Source organism: Heliangelus exortis, chromosome 10, assembly GCF_036169615.1.
Source record: "Heliangelus exortis chromosome 10, bHelExo1.hap1, whole genome shotgun sequence".
Lineage (NCBI taxonomy): Eukaryota > Metazoa > Chordata > Aves > Apodiformes > Trochilidae > Heliangelus > Heliangelus exortis.
The window spans coordinates 12,420,954-12,441,247 of NC_092431.1; the positions used below are offsets into that span (position 1 = coordinate 12,420,954).

General features: G+C 44.3%; 2 protein-coding genes across 3 annotated transcripts; one reads left to right on the top strand and one right to left on the bottom strand.

Annotated features, from left to right (window-relative positions):
• The first annotated feature begins 304 nt into the window (after positions 1 to 304).
• Positions 305 to 15,952, top strand: RPL7L1 (ribosomal protein L7 like 1). 2 transcript variants are annotated; one of them, XM_071753519.1, is made up of 7 exons: positions 305 to 436; positions 580 to 688; positions 1,448 to 1,611; positions 1,791 to 1,928; positions 2,194 to 2,303; positions 2,536 to 2,748; positions 15,661 to 15,952. In XM_071753519.1, exons 1-6 carry the CDS (start codon positions 423 to 425, stop codon positions 2,742 to 2,744), a joined length of 744 nt encoding a protein of 247 aa, XP_071609620.1. In that variant the 5' UTR covers positions 305 to 422; the 3' UTR covers positions 2,745 to 2,748; positions 15,661 to 15,952. The 2 variants fall into 2 exon arrangements, with proteins under 2 accessions (XP_071609620.1, XP_071609619.1); XM_071753518.1 differs by lacking the exon at positions 15,661 to 15,952 and adding an exon at positions 3,008 to 3,672.
• On the bottom strand, positions 3,322 to 7,096 carry MAD2L1 (mitotic arrest deficient 2 like 1). The gene is made up of 5 exons (XM_071753521.1): positions 6,942 to 7,096; positions 6,629 to 6,775; positions 6,346 to 6,466; positions 5,656 to 5,759; positions 3,322 to 4,993 (listed from the first exon to the last, which is right to left on the bottom strand). The coding sequence occupies exons 1-5, from the start codon at positions 7,015 to 7,017 to the stop codon at positions 4,821 to 4,823; spliced, it is 621 nt and encodes a 206-aa protein (XP_071609622.1). The 5' UTR covers positions 7,018 to 7,096; the 3' UTR covers positions 3,322 to 4,820.
• Positions 15,953 to 20,294: the final 4,342 nt, after the last annotated feature.

Genomic DNA, 20,294 nt, shown 5'->3' on the forward strand with positions numbered 1-20,294 from the left:
TGGGATTCACCACCTTGGGTGCCTCCGCTGTCACCATAGTGCAGACAGAGACTGGTGCACGGACTGCAGGAGACACAACATTGAGGGTTTTTTTAGGGTTCTAAAATATTTTCCCCTCTGTCATTCCTTGGGAGTTTTGAAGCCAGGCGGAGCAGACCCCTGGTTTCCAAGCAGTCTCTGCTGGGGGTGCGGGCATGTTTGTCGGGCTTTATCGGTAATCTTCAGTATTTCACAAATGCTCTCCGTAGCCCACTCTGCACACAGCGCACGGCCTGCACAACAACGATTCGAGACTTCACATTAAAGAGACAACCCCTCCCTACGCCTCAGGCTCATTGGTGAAGCTTAAGAGACGAGGAGGAGCAAGAAAGCCGTAACACCGCCCCGCACCGGCGCATGGTTAGTGGAGGTAGCCCCGCAAGATGGCCGATGAGGAGTGAGTATCACGGGGCGGCGGGTCGCGTATCTGCCGCCATCCGTGGGGACTGCGCGGTTGTGACGCTGGGCGCGGCGGCGGGCGGGTTCTGGGGGGTCAGAGTGCGGTGCTGCTGGATGTGACCGGCTTCTTCTGCCGCGCAGGCCGAAGCGGCGGATACCGCTGGTGCCGGAGAACTTGTTGAAGAAGAGGAAGGCCTACCAGGCCATCAAGGCGACCCAGGCCAAGCAGGCGCTCCTCAACAAACGGAAGGTAGGGGCTGGCCACGGGGGAATTCCCCGGTCCCCGGACGGAGAGTGCAGCCGGGACCTGAGCTGCCGTGCCCCGGCGGACGGCGGTCGGCAGGAAGAGCCCGGTGGAGGTGGGGGGTGGGGTGTAGCTCTAAGCTGTCTCTGCTTGTGTTTTGGGGGAGGAAATCGTGATTCCGTACAGCCTTACAAATATATTAAGTGATCAGCTTCCTCCGTAAGGGGGGGATGACAGAGCTCGGCGGTGGGCGAAAAAGGGAGTCAGCTCGTTGGTGAGACTGTGATGATGCTCTAGGTTACTGAGGGGGAGCTTGAGTTCATCTCTTCAGGTGTGCTTCCTTGTATATGTCTTAGCTCTGTAAATATCATTGCACTCTTTGACTCGCTATACTGGAACACAAATAAATTGAAGACCGAGTTGTTCCTCTTAGATCAGTGAAGTGTGTTTGTGTATAGCCAGGCTTAATAGAATAGAATGCTCATGAGTTGCTTATGCTACCATGGGGTTGTATTTTTCTTAATTTTTTTTTTCTAGTGAAAAGCTCTTTGCTCACTGTTCATAAAGTATAGATAGTTGCTTGCGTATTCGTATGTTGTCCCTCAGTTCTGTTTCTCTTGGGCTTAGATTATTGAATTTATTCTTACTACCTCCAGAAGCTAAAGAGCATAGTTCAAGTTCTGAATTTCACTTCAGCTTTCAGATGCAAACCTCTGAAACTGTAAGGAAGGGGGATTGTTTCTTATCCTTTTTTTTTGTCTTTAGCTCCAGAAAGGGAAGCAAATACAGTTTAAACGCCTTGAGACTTTTGTTCGAGATTCATGGCGCAAACAGCGAGACAACATTCGCTTGAGGCGTATGGAGCAGAGACCTGGAGAGACAGCTGTACCTCCGGAGCACAAATTAGCCTTTGTGGTGCGGATTGTAGAGTAAGGAATTGTTTTACTCCTTGCATTTCTTACTGCTACTATTTGTAGCTGCCATGTTATTTCTAAGAAAAGGAAGGTTGATCAATCCAGACCTGTGTCTCCCTGCTGGTAATCTGAGACCATTTGTTGCTGTATTAGAGAAACTTGGTTACTAATAATACTTTTTTATTCTGACGCAGTATTAAGGGAGTGAGCAAGAGGGTAAAAAGAGTGATTGAGTTACTGCGACTGAGAAAAAATTTCACTGGAACATTTGTGAAGCTGAATCCTGTATCACTGAAGATGCTGCAGATTGTGGAACCTTATGTGGCATGGGGGTAGGTACCAGTCCCATGACTTAATTGTAGTTTTTTTGTAAATACCACAGCTTTTTGATTTTTCCATCTGGTATCACAGATCCATAGCTAGCTTTTCCAGTAATGGTCAAATCTCTGTCACCATGATACCTAAAACTTCTTGTTCCATATCTCATTGGTCTGCACATAATTGGTTACTTTTCCATCTCTGTATAAAAAAGTAGGATGAAACTTCACACTGCATCATGTCTGTCCATTTCAAAATCTGATTTCTGTTTCTGCACAGGCACCCTAACCTGAAATCTGTACGAGAGCTCATCCTGAAACGAGGCCAAGCCAAGATTAAGAGAAAGAGGATGCCTCTGACAGACAATATGCTGATAGAGAAGCATTTAGGTGAGGAGGAGGATGAATGAAGGAAAATAAATCAAGGAAAGAGACAAATGTATAGAGTTTGAAATCAGAGCTGAGAAAAATCCTGCAAGACCTTGTATATGGAGGACTGGCAATTCTGAAGTAATGTGAAGAAAGATAGTACAGTTGGACATTTCACGTATATGTTTAGGGTGGAGGGTTGTTGTTTAGTTGGGGATTTAAATTTTTTTTATTTTTTTTTTCTTACCTGCAGGGAACTGTGGTATTATTTGCCTTGAAGACCTTATTCATGAAATCTACTCAGCTGGAAAGTATTTCAGAAAAGTCACAAACTTTCTGTGGCCATTCCATTTGTCTGTGGCTCGCCATGCTTCACGTAACAAAGTGGGTTTCCTGAAGGAAATGGGAAAGCCTGGCTGCAGAGGTGAAGCAATCAACAAGCTCATACGTCAGCTGAACTAGCCAGGTGAGGAATGCTTGTTGTCTAACTTCAAAATCTTTTCCTTTATCCAGTTCCCTAAGAATAATTATACTGAGGGAGCGCTTCTTTGGTTTTGATTCTTCACTCTACAGAAGTGACCCTCAGGGTAGGGTAAATACTCAAGAATGGAGGTCACATCAGTTACCAGCAAATCCTACTGGACCACTCCCATAAAGACTTGACTTCTCAGAGATAGCATTAATGTAACTGCTTTTTTTCTTTTTCTTTCTTTCATGTTCTGCAGGGTCATTCTGAAAACTTAAAAATTTATACTCTGTTCCTTGTTATGAGGTTTTCATGGACATTATCTCTATGCTGTGATATGACTGTTGGTGCCTCTACAAAAATAGAAAAAACATCGGTGCACTGATGGGGATGGGCTGGCCCTACTTGAGGTAGAAGAAAAATTGTATTTGGTACAAGGAAGAAGTGACTTGAACTTCCTGGAGCAATCTGACTTGTGTATGTCTGTAAAACAAGTGTGTTTTATACTCAGTACTGCTGTCTCTGTACCACTTGCCTCCAGATCTCACCTCTCCTATAAAGATTCCAGATTTAAAAGTTGCACTCGAGTTGCAGTCACTGCTTTGATCCTGTCCTCCCCAGAGGAAGTGCTTGAAGTTGCATGCATTGAGGTGTACCTCCCAGTCTAAAGGGATAGTGCTGTCACGTGTCTAAGAATATTGCTGACAGGCAGAAGACATCAGGTGTTCCTCCGTTATTGCAGTATTTAGATTTGTATTTATTTTTAAAAGCCATGGTTTTGTGTTACTGATCTAAAAAGGCTGCCTTTTCACTCAGCTGGAACTGCTAGAAAGAGCTATTTCCTGGTATGAAAACCCAGAAACTTTGTAGCAGAGCAGAAAGATACCTGTAATCTGTTTTTTAAATAAAACTTTTGAAATTAGACTGTTCTAGCAGGAAGAATGATACAAGTATATGGTATAATGGTGTGTATATATATATGGTATTTATGATATACATGGTATGTGGTATAAATGGTATAATGGGAGAAATGAATTTGGTCTAGGGAACAAAAATAGGGAAAAGCCTGAAAATTCTATTAACAGAGTTTAAAATCCCTAATTTCTTCAATAAAAAAATTCAACAGGTTAAGAATGCAGGGAATGCAGGTTAATGCTACTTAACATATGGAAGGCAACAGTGTGCTTTATCATTAAGTTACTGGGACTGTTTAAAGTGGTGTATGAAGACAAGTGTGGGAAAAGTACTAATTCATGAATGGATTTTGTGTTCACCACATGTGAGACTCGGAGGAAATATTTAGAGTTACATTTTAAGTAGGATTCCTCTAGAGTATTAGTTTTATGAATGCTACACCTTAGTTTATAACTGTTACAAAACTATCTAAAATATTAAGCACTACAGACTCTGAATTAGAAACACTATACAATTTCAAGCTTTATTCTGTAAAACGAGAATACAAACATAGAAAATGCTAGACAAACACCAGAGCCATACACTGACTTAAAACACTGTCCCCAGAACTAGAATCCATCATTAATATACATGGCTGCATATATTTAAGATTTTCCTAATAAACAGCTGCTTCCATTGTACCGAGGTACAAATAACTTCTTTGTTCTGTTGATTCACTTTAGGAAGTGAATCAGCTCAGGATTTTAACATGGAGAACTGGCATGTCAGGAGTAAGTTTAATTGACAGAGAGAACTTAAGCCTGCTAAGCAAATGCAGTTTATAGTAACCTTAAAATACTAAATTACAGGATCCAGACACTTCTAGCAATTAATCCTGGATTTAGGCAGTATTTCTAGTGAATGTAGCAATTTAACACACCATTAGTTCAGCTCAAGGAGTTAAGTAAAAACTGAACTTTCATTAAGAATACCTTATTTAGACCTCTAAGAACAATGCCAACTTGGTCTAGTGTTACATCACAGTATTTTAGAGAAACACATTGCCCTTTTTTCAGTATTATACTTCAGCAAGAGCAACTGCAATGATGTTAATGACTTAGCTGCACTATAAACAGATAATATACAAGGTGACAGGATATATACAAAAAACCCATGTCCTAGGGGAAGGAATCTTTTTTGTAAGCCACGGTACTATTTACTTTGTGAATTGTAGTAGTGAAGGAACGCAGACGAACCTCTTCAGAATTGGCTATGAATTGTGGTCCTGACTCTTCCCACTTCTCTGGCACTGCCAAGTCTTTATCCGTGTATATTAGCAAGTCAAAGGCACCTGTAAACAAGAAGCAACAAATTAACAGCAATTCCTGCACAAAAGGGGGCATGTTTGAAGCTGAAGTCTAACTTCTAGAACTTAAGACATACCAGGTTTCTTAGAAATTACATTGATAATAGTTGTGTGAAAAAAAACAGTGGAAGCCATTTTAGTTTTCTCAAGCATGATTGATGTGAATTTTTTCTAAATATCTTTAAATGCTGTGGAGCTGAGCTATACATAACACTTCATAGTCAGAGAATAATTTATGAAAACTTATATTCCTCAGAGTATCCACACTAATTTAAATTTGTTAAGACAGCCTGAGTTCTGTCCTTTTGATAAAAAAAAACACTTGAAGTATGTTAGGGAGAAAGTAACAGTAGTCCCTTGAAATGAAGTTGTTTCAAGTTCTTTAATGAGAGATGGCACACAATTTTACTGTGTGTCACTGAAGAAACACTGAAATAATTCTTCAAAGTTTTTTATCCAACATGCTCTTTGCCATACTGTAAACAATTGCAAGACACGTGATTTCAGTCTTAGAAAATGTTGCCTCAGAAATGTCATGGTATTTGACATCTAACAAGTAAAAAGCCCCACAAAAATAGCAGAAGGTATTTTTATAAAGTGAAAAACTAAAGGTGTTTGATTTCTTTAGTGAAGTTAGGAATACTCACAGGCAGTTTCCAACAATGGCAGAAAAGTTACTGTGGCAGTTATTTGTCGTATAACAGACCTGATTTCATCCTGAATAGCTTTCTGAGATTTTTCTCGTGGTGCACTGGAAAAACAGGAAAACTGTTAAGAAAGCTTCTGCTACACTAAAAATTGTTTTCAGATACAGTTCTCTCTACTAAGCTTAATTGGTCTGTATGCTGTAGGATATTTTAGTAGTGGTACTCTTAAGCTGTAGGTTATTAAGCTAAAAGTTAAGGGATAGTTGGTTTCCCTTCCTGAAGCTTCAGGGTACGTGTAAGGAATGTTACATTTATTCTCAGTCAGAAGTAAATGAGAATATTTTAGCACCACAACAGGAAAGAAGTCATTCTTTAGGGCATATATCAAATACAGGATTTTGTATACTTTAAGATTAAAAATATGGTTTGCATGCTTTAAAAAATGCTTTAAAAAAAGCCCCAAAGAAACCAACAAAAAACTACACGCAAGAATTGTGTATGCTTCAATCATAAAGTGATTGGTTTCCAGACAGAAGGAATAATGGTAAGAGAGGCAGGTTTGATGCTCGTACTGGGAAAAGGCTCTTTGATTTGCTGTGAGGAACCCGTATAGTGCTGGTGGGTGTCACACGAGGGGTGTCCGGTGCCTGTAGTACTGGGTATAAGGCAGAGCTGGCGCAGAACACTTACCTCTCCTCCTTTGCAGTTTTGTCACACTCAATGTCAAACTGCCACCGCTCTAGCACTTCACTGTTTTCGATACTGGAGATGACCACCACCAGGCGCTGCACGATGCACTTGTACAGCCACTCTGAAAGAAGCCACAGCAATTACTATGGTTTCTATGACTAATTACATGCAGGGCAAGAAAGACAAGCACCGGTGGAGACACCACACACAGCAGCTCCTCACCAGCGGCAGTCGGTCGGCAGTTTGCTAAGCCCCAACACCACCCTCCCCCGCTCCCCAGCACCTTTCATCTGCTCCACCACATTGTTGAGGTAGCTCTTCAGCTCGGGGTCGGTGGTGACGAGGAGGGTGAGCCCGTACTTTTGGACGCGAGTGAAGGTCTCGGGGGGATAGATGCCCCGTTGGTAGAGGATGCTGTTGATTCCATAGGCTGCAACACAGGCGGAAGGGAGAGAGGGAGGATTTGTGCGTGAGATGGCCCCGCCGGCGGCCATGTCGCCTTGCAGAAGGCCTACCAGACGCCCCCCCACTGTCCTTCCTCCCTGCCTCCCTTCATCTACCCGTCCCCAGGGACCCTCTCCTCTGCAGCCCCTTACAGAAAAACTCGGCGACGATCTCGGCGCTGCCCCGAAGGGTGATACCCTGCTGATCGCGGCCGAGCTGCTTGGCCATAGGAGTGCTCGGCCGTCGCTTCCCCGCCGCCCGGTTCAAACCTCGCCCCGCCCCCACGGCGCACGCGCCACAGCCAGGCCGTGCTGGCGCACTGCCGCGCGTGCGCGGGCCGTTGGGTCGCTACCGGCCTTGGTGCGCACGCGTGCAGCGCGCGGCAGGGTCGGTGGCCGGCGGTGCTCGGAGTGGTTGCGGCTGTTGAGGGGAAGGGGCGGTGGGCGGAGTTGCGCTCGGTGGCCCCCAGAGTGTCTTGTGGTGGGGGCTGCTGTGCGGTCATGGAGGGAAAGGGACGTTGCGTGCAGATTGGGCAGGTGCCTGGTAGAAAAAAAAGGTCCTTTCGCATTAAACGTCCCACCGGCTCGAGGTTCCATAGCGCGGGGCCGAGCCGCCACCTGTGGCGGGGCTGTGGGAAATAGAGACTGGGGATCGAGCGAGACCTCGCCATGGGATTGCTGTTAGAAGTTCGGTTTCAGAGGTGGTTTAGATGCATTCATCCGGATGAAGGCGCGTTTAACTTAATTATACTTTTCATGTACGAATTAAGTGAAACAAATACCTCGGTTGTGCGGGTGGTTTTTGGCAGCATTCATAACGTAATTTACCTATTCTGCAAGCAACGTCAAAAGGCAGGCTGGGGTAGCCTGGGAAAGCAGGATGAAACATGCACTCCCTCCTTAAATCTGTAGGATAGTGGGTAACACCAGTAGAAAGGGTTTAAAAGGCATTTTAAAAGACAGAGAACCCACATGATCACTGCTTTAGACATACCCATCCCTGCTGACAGGTTTCCACTGTGAAGGGTAACAGCTAATCTGAGTGCTCCAATCCTGTCCAGGGATGCCAAGGAAGATGCCACAACTAGTAGTGACTATCAAATGGAAGAATACCCTGTAGTCATCTGGGATAGTAACTAGGTAGCCAGCTAGTCAGCTGATAAAACCAATCAATACGCAAGAAAGTGAAAATTGAAGGGGTTTGTTGGGTGTGGAAGAGGTGCAAATGAAATCCTTCCCTGAAAATGATTTCTCTGAACTATGTGGAATGAACAGAGGTTATAATCTAAGACAAACCTGTATTAGATGGCCATAGTGACCTTGAAAGAAACTGATCAGAGCAGCCTTAAAATTATGTTCAAAACAGAAGTATAAACCATGTAGTAATTACACAGGGTTCACACTGGTGTGTGATTTTCATCAACTGTGATGAAAACAAATCGCATAGTCCTGAAATGGTGCTGAAGTTCTGAAAGGGTCTGAATAATTTAGTTATTAACCTAGAGAACTTTATTCTCAGTCTTGATTGCTAGTGATTGTTTTATATATTAATCTTCTAAATACTTTCTGAGTCAGTGGTGTATTTCAAAGCCTGTGGTAATAGAAGTATTTTTCATCTGGAGCTCTGATTGGAGATGCTATATAGCTGTGAATATCAGTTGTTTTGCTTCAGACTTTATGTACTATCATGCCGTTATTCATCTATGCCAAAATGGACTGACTCCCCCCATTTTTTCCCACTTGGCTTTTCATCTGTTTTGCTTCCTGGGAGGTTTTTGGAGAGCTGCTTATTTTTCTAAATATAAGAGTTTGAAAGCCCTATTGCACGAGGCCAGGCAAAAACAGTAGAGCTTATGATTAATATTCCCACTTTTCTCCTCCAGCTGTTTTACTTTTAAAAACACATGAAAGAAAAAATCCCAATGCTTTTTGGTTTACCAAATGAATTTTGCTGTATTTCAGTGTAGATGGCTTGAAGATGTAGATGGCTTGTATTTCAGTGTAGATTTCAGTGTAGATGGCTTGTTCTTGGCATGATTAGGCAGATCTGCTCATCACAACAGACCCAACTGGATCTTTGTTATTTCTCCAAAGATTCATCTGGAAGGTATTGAGAGGTGGTGGTGATCCCCCATACCTCTGCTAAAACTCTAAGCTCCCCTCAGTGAACCTGGCACATGGTATTTCACAGGGTTTTGGGTCACTTCTGTCCCCAGTTCTGTATTGCAGTTAACACTTGTTTCTTCCTTGATGCACACCCCTGCCTGGTAAAAAAATCTTAGTGTGTGCATTTTGGAATTCTTATTTTTCTCTCTCTTTGGGGAACTATATTTCCCTTTACAGTGTGTCAGTACATTTCTTTATGTTTCTTGTATATGCTGTAATGCTAAGAGTTGTATATTTTCAAAAGTAGTTCTGAATTTCTTTTGTAGTAAGAACCTCCTGATATTTCCCTTTATCTTTTAACACATTATTTTTCCACAGCCAATTAAATAGTTTTGAAAAGTTCGGTCTTTTAAGTTTGTGAAGTAGTGTCTTTCTTAATCTTTGTATTTCTTCTGCTTTAATGTTCTTCATCTTTTTCTTCTCATTTCATCAAGATGTTCCAACAATAATTTAGTCATGAAGGTGTAGTTATCTTACAATGTGTGTTTGCTACTTTTCCCTTCACATTCTCCTATCATCTCATCTTTATTTCTCTGTTACAAGTCTTAAGCTCTACCACACTTGTCTTCATTGCCTTCACTTCGTTGAGGTCAGTGTCACCCAGCTTCTTCTCCAAGTCAATCTAATAGCCCCCAGCCCAGTCACCAAGGAATCTGTGCTTACCTGTCACATAACTTCAACTGCAGTCTCCGCCTGACCATAGCCCAGTGAAGTGTGATAGGGACACATGCGTGTTACTGAACGGGTGTGCTGTGTATGATGATAATGCCTATAGTTTGTGTTTGGGGCACATCCAGCTGTGTCACAGGAGGAAGGCTGCAGGGTTCTTGGAAAGAGTGAGCAGCAGGAACATTGCTGTGGGTTAGTAAATGATTTCTGTGGCTGACCAACTCTGAAGGACTCTCAGAGAAATGACAGGCTGAGTTACATGTTCTGACACACCACGAGCTGGCTATCATTGCTTTTATTATCTCATGCTAAACCTTAATTTTCTCCCAGTTGTATTTAATTTAGGTCTCTTACAATTCTTTAGTCATAGTTCTGTTTCTTAGTTACAGCTTGGTGTTATGGCAGATTTTTTATTTTGTGGAAGATAATGTCCCCTATTAAGCTTGGCTTTTCTGCAACATTTAATGATTGCTTTCCCACGGCAATTGTCACTGATATGAATCACAGAATCATAGAACTGGCTGGGTTGGAAGGGACCTCAGAGATCATCAAGTCCAACCCTTAATCCACCACTGCGGTTGCTAGGCTATGGCACTAAGTGCCACATCCAGTCTCTTTTTAAATATCTCCAGGGACGGAGAGTCCACTACTTCACTGGGCAGCCCATTCCAATGTCTGATCACCCTCTCTGTAAAGAAATTCTTTCTAATATCTAACCTAAACTTCCCCTGGCACAACTTAAGACCGTGCCCTCTTGTCTTGTTGAAAGTCATCTGGGAAAAGAGACCAACCCCCACTTGGCTACAGCCTCCTTTCAGGTAGTTGTAGAGAGTGATGAGGTCTCCCCTGAGCCGCCTCTTCTTCAGACTGAACAACCCCAGTTCCCTCAGCCTCTCTTCATAGGGTCTGTGCTCGAGTCCTTTCACCAGCCTGGTTGCCCTCCTTTGGACCTGCTCTAGGACCTCAATATCCTTCCTGAACTGAGGGGCCCAGAACTGGACACAGTACTCGAGGTGTGGCCTCACCAGCGCTGAGTACAGGGGCAGAATCACTTCCTTGGACCTGCTGGCCACGCTATTCCTGATCCAGGCCAGGATGCCATTGGCCTTCTTGGCCACCTGGGCACACTGCTGGCTCATGTTCAGCTTCCTGTCAATCCAGACTCCCAGGTCCCTTTCTGCCTGGCTGCTCTCAGCCACTCTGTGCCCAGCCTGTAGCGCTGCATGGGGTTGTTGTGGCCAAAGTGCAGGACCCGGCACTTGGCCTTGTTGAACCTCATCCCGCTGGAATCAGCCCAACTCTCCAGTCTGTCCAGGTCCCTCTGCAGAGCCCTCCTGCCTTCCAGCTGATCCACACTCCCCCCCAGCTTAGTGTCGTCTGCGAATTGGCTGATGATGGACTCAATCCCTTCATCTAAATCATCAATGAAGATATTAAACAGAACTGGGCCCAACACTGATCCCTGGGGGACACCACTAGTGACCGGCCGCCAACTGGATGCAGCACTGTTCACCACCGCTCTCTGGGTCCGGCCCTCCAGCCAGTTCCTAACCCAGCACAGAGTGCTCCTGTCCAAGCTGCAGGCTGACAGCTTTTTCAGGAGAATGCTGTGGGAGATGGTGTTGAAGGCTTTGCTGAAGTCCAGGTAGACCACATCCACAGCCTTCCCCTCATCCACGAGGTGGGTCATCCAATCATAAAAGGAGATCAGGTTGGTCAGGCAGGACATGCCCTTTCTAAACCCGTGCTGGCTGGGTCTGATCCCTTGCCCATCCTGCAGGTGCTGTGTGATTGCACTGAGGATGATCTGTTCCATAACCCTGCCAGGCACTGTGGTCAGGCTGACAGGCCTGTAGTTTCCTGGGTCCTCCTTCCGGCCCTTTTTGTGGATTGGCGTGACATTTGCCAACTTCCAATCATCTGGGATGTCCCCAGTGAGCCAGGACTGTTGGTAGATGATAGAGAGAGGCTTGGTGAGCTCTTCTGCCAGCTCTCTCATCACCCTTGGGTGGATCCCATCTGGTCCCATAGACTTGTGGGGATCCAAGCAGCTCAGTAGGTCACTGACTGTGTCCTTCAGTATTACAGGGGGGCTGTTTAGATTCTTGTCACCTTCTGTAAGCTCCAGAAGCCAGCTGTCCTCAGGATAACATGTCTTTCTGTGGAAAACTGAGGTAAAGGAGGTGTTAAATACCTCAACCTTTTCTTCATCTTTGACAACTATATTCCCACCTGTGTCCAGTAAAGAATGGATGTTTTCCTTGCCCCTTCTTTTGCTGTTGATGTATCTATAGAAGGACTTTTTGTTATCCTTCACAAAGGCGGCGAGATTCAGTTCACGTTGTGCCTTTGTTTCTCTAATTTTCTTTCTACATGACCTAACTATGTTCCTAAATTCCTCCTTAGTAGCTAGCCCTTTTTTCCATAATTGGTAGGCCCTCTTCTTAACCCTAATTTCTTTCAGAGTCTCCCAGTTCAGCCAGACCGGTCGTCTTCCCCGCCGGCTCGCCTTTCAGCACACTGGGACAGCCTGCTCCTGTGCTTTCAAAATTTGCTCCTTGAAGTAGGTCCATCCCTCCTGGACCCCTTTGTTTTCAAGGGCTGTTTCCCAGGGTATACTCTGAACTAGTCTTCTGAATAGGCCAAAATCTGCCCTCCAGAAGTCCAACGTAGAGGTTTTATTGATGACCCTCCTTGTATCCCTGAGTATTGAAAACTCTATTATTTCATGATTGCTGCACCCCAGGCATCCACCGACCACCACATCTCCCACCAGCCCCTCTCTGTTTGTGAAAAGAAGGTCAAGCGGGGCTCCATCCCTGGTGGGCTCATTTACTAGTTGGAGCAGGAAATTATCCTCTATACACTCTAGGAATCTCCTAAACTGCCTCCTCTCTGCGGTGTGGAGTTCCCAGCAGATGTCTGGTAGGTTAAAGTCACCCACAAGAACAAGGGATGATGATTTTGAAACATCCGCCAGCTGCCTGTAGAATAATTCATCACCCTCATCATCCTGATTGGGTGGTCTGTAATAGACTCCCACCAGGATATCAGCCTTGTTGGCCTTCCCTCTGATTCTAATCACTCCACCTTATTATTGCTGACCTCAACTTCTACAGTGTCAAGAGACTCTAACATATAGGGCCACCCCTCCGCTTCTCCTACCCTGCCTGTCCCTTCTGAAGAGCCTATAGCCACCCATGGCAGCACTCCAGTCATGGGAGTCATCCCACCACGTTTCCGTGATAGTGACTACATCATAGCTTTCCTGCTGCACGATGGCTTCCAGCTCCTCTTGTTTGTTGCCCATGCTGCGTGCATTGGTGTACATGCACTTCAGCTGGGCTGCTGGTTTGTCTCTTATCTTGGGTAGTCCACCCTTAGGCTCCTTTCTGGAGAGCCCAGTTTCAACCCCATCCCCCTTCAAACCTAGTTTAAAGCCCTCCTTATCAGCCCCTTCAACTTATAAGCTAGAGTCCTTTTCCCCCTGTTAGTTAGATGAAACCCATCTGATTTGAGGACACTAGGTAGTATGGAATTTGCCCCATGGTCGAAAAACCCAAAGTTCCACCGGTGGCACCAATCCCTTAGCCACCTATTGATCAGATAGGTTTTCCTAGTCCTCTCCTCATTCAGGTCTTCTACTGCTAGAACTGAGGTGAACACCACCTGTGTTCCTGACGCATCAAGTAACCGACCCAGTGCCTTGAAGTCCTTTTTAATCACCCTTGTGATTCCAGTTATGTCATCACTGCCAGCCTGGACTACCAACAGTGGATAATAATCTGAGGGCTGAATTAGCTGATGGAGTCTCCTACTAATATCCCTCACCCGGGCACCGGGAAGGCAGCAGACCTCTCTGTGGGATGGGTCAGGTCGACATATAGGGCCCTCAGTTCCCCTCAGAAGGGAGTCGCCAACTTCAACCACCCGTCTTTTCTTCGTAGCTGAAGTTGTAACCCGTCTGGCAGACAGGGGGCGAACAGGAGACCTTTCAGAGAGATCTTCCTCTTGTCTGGCCTCTGCCGGATTTTCTGAGTCCAGGGCCTCATATCTGTTCTCTAAGGGCACCTGGGGGGATGGTGGGGGTTGGGAGGGGATTCTTTTACCTTTCCGATGGGGGACCTGTTTCCATTCCCCCCTATCCACCTGGTCTGCATCAACTGCCTGATGGGAGGAGGGGCAGGGCTTCACCGACTCCTTTTGGATTTCTTTTGCGGTCGAAAGTGTGTGACTCCACCAGTCAATTTCTCTTTCGCTGTCCCTAATATTTCTTAGTCTCTCTACTTCCTCCTTGAGCTCTGCCACCATGCATAGCAAGTCATTTACCTGCTCGCATTGCACGCAGGCCCCACTCACACTGTCCTCAGATGTTAGCACTAGGCTCAAACACTCTGCGCAGCCAGAGGCCTCTACTTTTCTGAAGGCAACCCAGGCCACACTCCTATTCAGCAGACTAGAAGACATTATTCACTTGTAGAGCTCATTCCCAAATTATTACTTTTTTACCCTCAGGGTTATGTAGACAGGTCTCTCCTTTCACCATGGCAAAATGATGTATAAAATGAAAGTTCTGTTTGCTACAAAAGCTCTCATATCACATTAACAACTTGTCATACTAAGCCTCAGTAAAACCAGTTTTTCCTGTGCAGAGAAAGGAAGTCTTAACCTGGCCAACAGAGAGCCTTGGTGTTTTGCCTTTTGTGGTAGATCTCAAGCTCTTTGGACTGATTTCTTTTCATACTTTAGAAGATTCTCTGCTTATGAGCCTATAGAAATAGCTAGCCCTTTGGCCTTCTTACGTATTTTCTGTGCATCATTTCAATTCTCCTTAATGTTTTAGAATGCTGCCCATCCATTTAGCTGCCAGCACTCAAAATTCATTGCAGACGTTGAGATAATTTTTTTTATGCAGGTTAGATTTCTTGCTCCCTTTCTTCCTCAGCCCATCTTGTGGTTATTTATAAGTCATATACTGGGTGATGCAGTTCTCAGCTGGATGAGGTTCCATGATTGTTTGTGAAACTTATTTTCTTAATCAACTTTTTAGTTTCTGTGCTATAGGAGAATGTGGCATTTGGTTGGTTCCCAGGAAAAGCTTTTAAGGACATAGGGTAGGCCACCAGCACAACCAAACACCATCACTGATTCTTTATTTAAAAGTTATTTTTAAATCTCTAATCTTTAAATTACTTTGCTATCTTGAAGTTGCTTTGCTGTGTGTGAGCTTCTTTACTGCATTCCATTGTGTCTTTCATCCAGGATTCCTTTGGTGGTTTATTTATCTAGAATTGACTCCAGAATTAATATAATGCTGCATCTTTTAACAGGCATTTTATTACGGAGTTCATTTTCTTTTTTGTGGTTTTTTTTGGTCAAGTTTGTTTTCAATAGTCTTGGTAGCATTAAAATTTGCAGGATAAGTACAGGTACCTCATGTCAGCTGTCAGTCTACTAGAACGTTACTTTTCAAGTTGGCTAATGCTGTTTTAAAACATAAACCATGATATATTACAAATAACATTACTGCATTCTTTCACCAGTAACAGTGAAAGAGTGGTGCAACTGGGAAAGATAGTTCAGATTTTTAAATATGATTTAAAAGAAATTAATATTAAAAGGTGTCAGTATGAGCTAATAATCTGCACTGTGCCTTCTAATATGATGAATAGAATACTTGAAAGGACTTTGTTTTGAACACTGTAGAAATTTTTAACATTCATTTTAATTTTCAATGGTACTGAGTGTATTTTGAATTTAGGCTTACTCAGGTGACTACTTATTTCTTCTAGAAAACGGAGGACTATTTTTTTCCCTCTCTCTCCCAAGGCCTGACATTTTTGCAATGGAAAATGGTTTTGCCTCCAAACTACCGTTAGATGGCACCAGGCACATAGATTATCTGCATCCTTTAATTTGGCCTTGAACTATAGCGAGTTCATTCTATTAGTTTATAAAAGTTTTAGGTGCATTTCTTTTGCTATTTTTAAAAACATTGTTCCAGAATACTTCATTTTATGTCCGTTTTTGATCTTAGATTGCTGTTGAACTTAGAAGAATTTAACTGAAGAAAAATAATTTTTAAAGGTTTCAAGTGAAGGCAGGAATCCTGTACTTCTTGGCAGAGAAGCAGAACTCAAATGAGCTCTCTGTGCTGTGACAACTCCACAGTGCTTGATAACATCATGCTACAATGATATGAAATCTGGTGAATCCATCTCTTAACTACTTAACCTCCTTTACTGTTTTATCCCTGTTATAAATGACCAAGACTCAATACTCTGTTAATGGTTTAATTTAATTAATAAAATTGCAATAAGCAAAACAGCTCTGGGTGTGTGGGGAGTCTCAGCTCCACTCACATGCACACCCCTAAAACTCTGGAGTTACCTTTTATTGATTACAATTCTATGCATATTCAAAAGAAGGTGGGTTTACATACATATTCATAGGATTGCATCATGTCATTATAATATTCATGATAGGCGGAGTCTGGGTGGAGTCTTCTTTTGGGGAGATATCTGGGGGTTGCCAGGGGGTCTTTGGATGAAGTAAGAGGTCTTCCTCAAGCTTGAACTTTTTACCTTTCTTGATTTCTCTGACTTCATTATATTTTTACAAGGCAATATCAGGCCCTATTCCTGATAGGAATTTCCCCTTATGTGCTGGTTGTGACATCTTTTATGTTCTTTTGTGTAGATGTTCACATTCCTTTGGTGCCTAGTTAGCCTTGGCAATGTCTTGTTTTAAGAACAGGACCTACACTTTTAATTATCTTTGAGACAGAAGTTAGCCTCGTTAGCACCTTGTATTGTTCACACCGTTTCAGTGGAAAATTAGATGTCTCAACTGCTTTGTCTAGCCCCCTATTCATTTCTTTCTCAGTTTAATTCTTTCTTGAATTTTACTGGTTAGTGTTGCAAGACGAACCTCTTTTAGGGCACGGCGCTCCAAGGTCCAACCAAGTGTTCCAGCAGAAACTCACGAATAGTGCTCTGAGTCTACTGCCCTCAGGGCTGACCAGCCTGGATCGATGCTACTGCTCCGAAAGCGGGCAGCCTCTCTGCTGGCTTGCTCAGGAGTGAGCTGGGCCTGTGCTTCAAGCATCACCTTTTATTGGCCCCCCCAGTCCTGCTCATGGGCAGTAGGGGCCCACCCTAATCAGGCACAGGTGGGCTTAACACAAGCTCATGCCCACTACCTGGCAGTTAGTGGCACCTGGTTGCCTCATTTCATTACAGGTTAGGAATACAAATTCATCAGCGTATATTACATCTCCAGCCTGAAGGTTGATGATTTACAAGATGCTTGTTAATCAGTTCGTGTTAGCTGCTGTCACATCCCAAGATTTTACATTAGTAAATTAATGGAAAACTAAGTTCTCAGGTAGTTTAGACTAACAAAACCAGTGTACTGCAATTTAGCTTTAAATTTAAAACAGGTCTTCTGAAGAACTTCTGTGACAGATTTATCAGTGGTGACTTAGCCTGTTGATGTGAAAGGTGGTGACCTTAGGGGTTCGGCACAGAAGTCAAAGATGAGTCCTCACAGAGGTATAATCAATGCTTCCAGAAAAAAAGGGCTTTTATTACGTACGAAAACCACTTATATACTGTTACAGTGGTCACGCCCCCTCCACCGCACTCCAAAACTACCTGCTACAGGTCACCCGGTGCCGTTCACACGCAGCAAAAGCAAATCCTATTGGTGCAGGGGTAGAAGCCACTTGTTTTTCACTTTGTGCCTTCTCCTAATCTAACGTCCAGGACAGGGGTGTCCTTGTAACTCTGAACAGTCAAAACATGGGGTTGTGCATACAGCAGCACCGCACACCCCCGCCTTTCAGACCATTCCCCTACACATCCCCCTTTTTTTTTCTTTTGCACAAGTAATGTTTGATTAATGGTTTTGCAATGCTAGCTTTCAAGCAAAAAAAGAATACAAACAACAAGCAGTATACAGAACCCATACACTAACAATCTAACACCTTCTTTAAGCAACCCAGAAAGCTACCTGGGTAACAAGCCAAACAAATTGGTCAACAGGTTATCAAACAGATCTTGCCCCTACGCGCCGTCGTTGTCGATGGATGCAGGCCTATCCCTTTGGCATGCAGGCATGGCGGGGCGTGTCCATTTACTGGGTACCCAAAGAAGTCCAGAATCTGTGGAGACACAACTATAACCTTTTCCAGTAAATAATAACAGCTTAGGTCCTACCCATTGACCTGTAGAGGGATCTTTATAGGTAATCTGTGTTAAAATACCAGAAGTTAAGTTCATCTGCTTAGCAGTGCAACAGAATAGCAAAATCAACAATCAACATATAGACGAGGGATCCCATAATCAACATATAAACGATCACATCAATTACAACATTAACAAAAGCCTGTTATCAATACAATACAATACGAAAAGCACATTTCACACTGCAGTGGAAGGACTTAAAATACCTTTTTAGTATGAGGAAGGTCTGGTGTCCACTGGTGCGTAGAGCCAAGAGGGTAGGGGAGGCTTATCCGACAAAAATTTTTCGGGGGGCCCCAAAAGCGTCCCCAGACCCCTCCCGGGTCACAGCACGGTGGAGTCCTGGTTTCCTCCATGGTCACCAAATTGAGGCCCCAAAAGGCCTAATAAAATTGTTTAGAGACAGAATTCCAAGCCTTTAAACCAGCAAAGGCACACACCTCAATTGAGGCCCAAAAAGGCCTAATAAAATTGTTTAGAGACAAAATTCCAAGCCTTTAAACAAGCAAAGGCACACACCTCTCTCCCCCCCTCCCTTTTTTTTTTTTTTTTTTTTTTTTTCTTTTTTCTCTGCTGTGGTGTCTGCAGCAGGGCTCATTTTCTGAGCAGCAGCAGTGTCTGTGGGGGTAGAGACAGCAGCTGCAGCTGTAACAGACACGCTGTCGATGCGATCATGCACAGTTTGCAAAGCTTTATACGCCAATTCTTGTGGAAGTTGTAACACTTCAGTTTGAAACCATGCCTGCAAATCTGCACACTGAGCTATTGTGAGTATCTTTTTGGCATTGATCACACCATACTGTGACAGAGCAAGCTTTTCTCATATGGCCTTTGGCCCCACATTGATAACAGACAGGAGTGGATATCTCGGATGAACCTCCTCTGTTGCCCATTTCTCGTACAACAGCTGCGAGAAGTCTTTGGGTAGGCTCCATGGCAGCGGAAAAGGCACCAGCCATGCCCTGACTTTGTTGTGTCAGAACTGCCCTGGCAGCAATCTCAAGCATTTCTGAAACATCAGCAGTTTTCAGCAGAGTGGAAAATAACGCCTTCATCTTTGTGTTTGCATTTTCAAATGCTAATAATTTAAGCATGGATGCTTTTTGTTCTGGATCTAGGTCAGATTGGACCATGATAGATTGATGAAGTTGATTGACAAATTGCTGAAATGGTTCAGTCATTCCTTGCTTGATAGAGGTAAATGAAGGAAGCGGAGTGGCCTCTGGCACAGCATAGAAGGCCTGCCGTGCTAATTGTGCAGTGGTGTGGTGGAATACGGCTGGAAAGTGAAGCTGAACCTGGACATCCCCAAAGCGTCCTGAACCTATGAACATTTCAGTGGTCACCCCTAATAATGGGTCCCCAGGTGCTCGAGGACGGTTCCCTTCTAAGTGAGCCAGGCGCTCCCACTCCTTGACCCAAATGATCTGTTGGGAGGGGGTAAGCAGATACCTGGCCAAATTGTGACAATCGTGGGGGCTATTTGTGTCAGAGGTAAAGAGCCAGTCCAGAGCGGCCCTGCTGCTCTCCGTCTTTAATCCTCCCTCTCTTAAAGTTTTTTTGACTTGCAGTAAAATTTTCCAGGCATGTTGCTCATAGTGGGGTGTCCCGTTATTATCAAGCAAAATAGGACAAGCAATGGTGCTGGCTTCCCAATCCCCTTCGAGAATGGCATCGCGAACAAAGCTGGACCACCTTTCGGGCCGGGGTTTGTCGGCACCTTCAATGCCTTGTGTGATTTGCCGTGTTCGCGGCAGAACTGAAACGTCATCCCCCTCAGAGAAATCGGACGGGGAGTTAACACAACGCAGCCCCTCCAGCCGGTGGCCGCGCACAGCTAGGGGCGGTTTCTGCTGACGACCGGGCCCGCCCATTTCGGGGGAAGCGGCGGTCGGCACTTCCGCATTCTGCTTCACTCCGCTTCCGGCGCTCGGAGCGGAAGCTTCTGCTCGCTTCTCCGCCCCGAGACCAGACAAGAAGTCGTTTACAGATCGATGTGTTTATTCTGTGGCTCGCTATACCTATATTGTATCCCGATATTTGTTGAATGATCTACAATTTCCACCTCAAAGTGCTCTTTATAGTTCCATTAAACTTTATCTACCCATCCCCACTAGTGGAACCTTGTACTAGGACATAACATTGTCCAGGTGGTAAAATCCTTGGGCTTCACCACAAATATTGTTCCATATTTAGGCTTTGTATCACTTCTCAATGTACCTAAGGAATGTTTTGTAAAACAATGGCTCTAAAATGCATAGGTAGCAGAAGCTCCCACATAGGAATCCAGTCGACAAGAATGATATTCCCCTATTCTTTCTTCCTGGACTGGTTCTTCAAAAACCAGTATTGTTTTCCTTTCAGGATTCACCACAAATGCTGAATAGACCTGTTCTCTTGAAAATTTCTAGATATGAAGATGAAT

What these genes read in the sequence shown, in the direction of transcription:
- RPL7L1 (XM_071753519.1), top strand. An exon ending in CGCTCCTCAACAAACGGAAG is followed by an intron (nt 689 to 1,447) that starts GTAGGGGCTGGC and finishes TTTTGTCTTTAG; the next exon opens with CTCCAGAAAGGGAAGCAAAT. An exon ending in GCTGATAGAGAAGCATTTAG is followed by an intron (nt 2,304 to 2,535) that starts GTGAGGAGGAGG and finishes TCTTACCTGCAG; the next exon opens with GGAACTGTGGTATTATTTGC.
- MAD2L1 (XM_071753521.1), bottom strand. Translation starts at nt 7,017, where the DNA reads ATGGCCAAGCAGCTCGGCCGCGATCAGCAGGGTATCACCCTTCGGGGC. An exon ending in TGTGGTGGAGCAGATGAAAG is followed by an intron (nt 6,467 to 6,628) that starts GTGCTGGGGAGC and finishes GGCTTCTTTCAG; the next exon opens with AGTGGCTGTACAAGTGCATC. An exon ending in AAAACTGCAAAGGAGGAGAG is followed by an intron (nt 5,760 to 6,345) that starts GTAAGTGTTCTG and finishes CTGTTTTTCCAG; the next exon opens with TGCACCACGAGAAAAATCTC.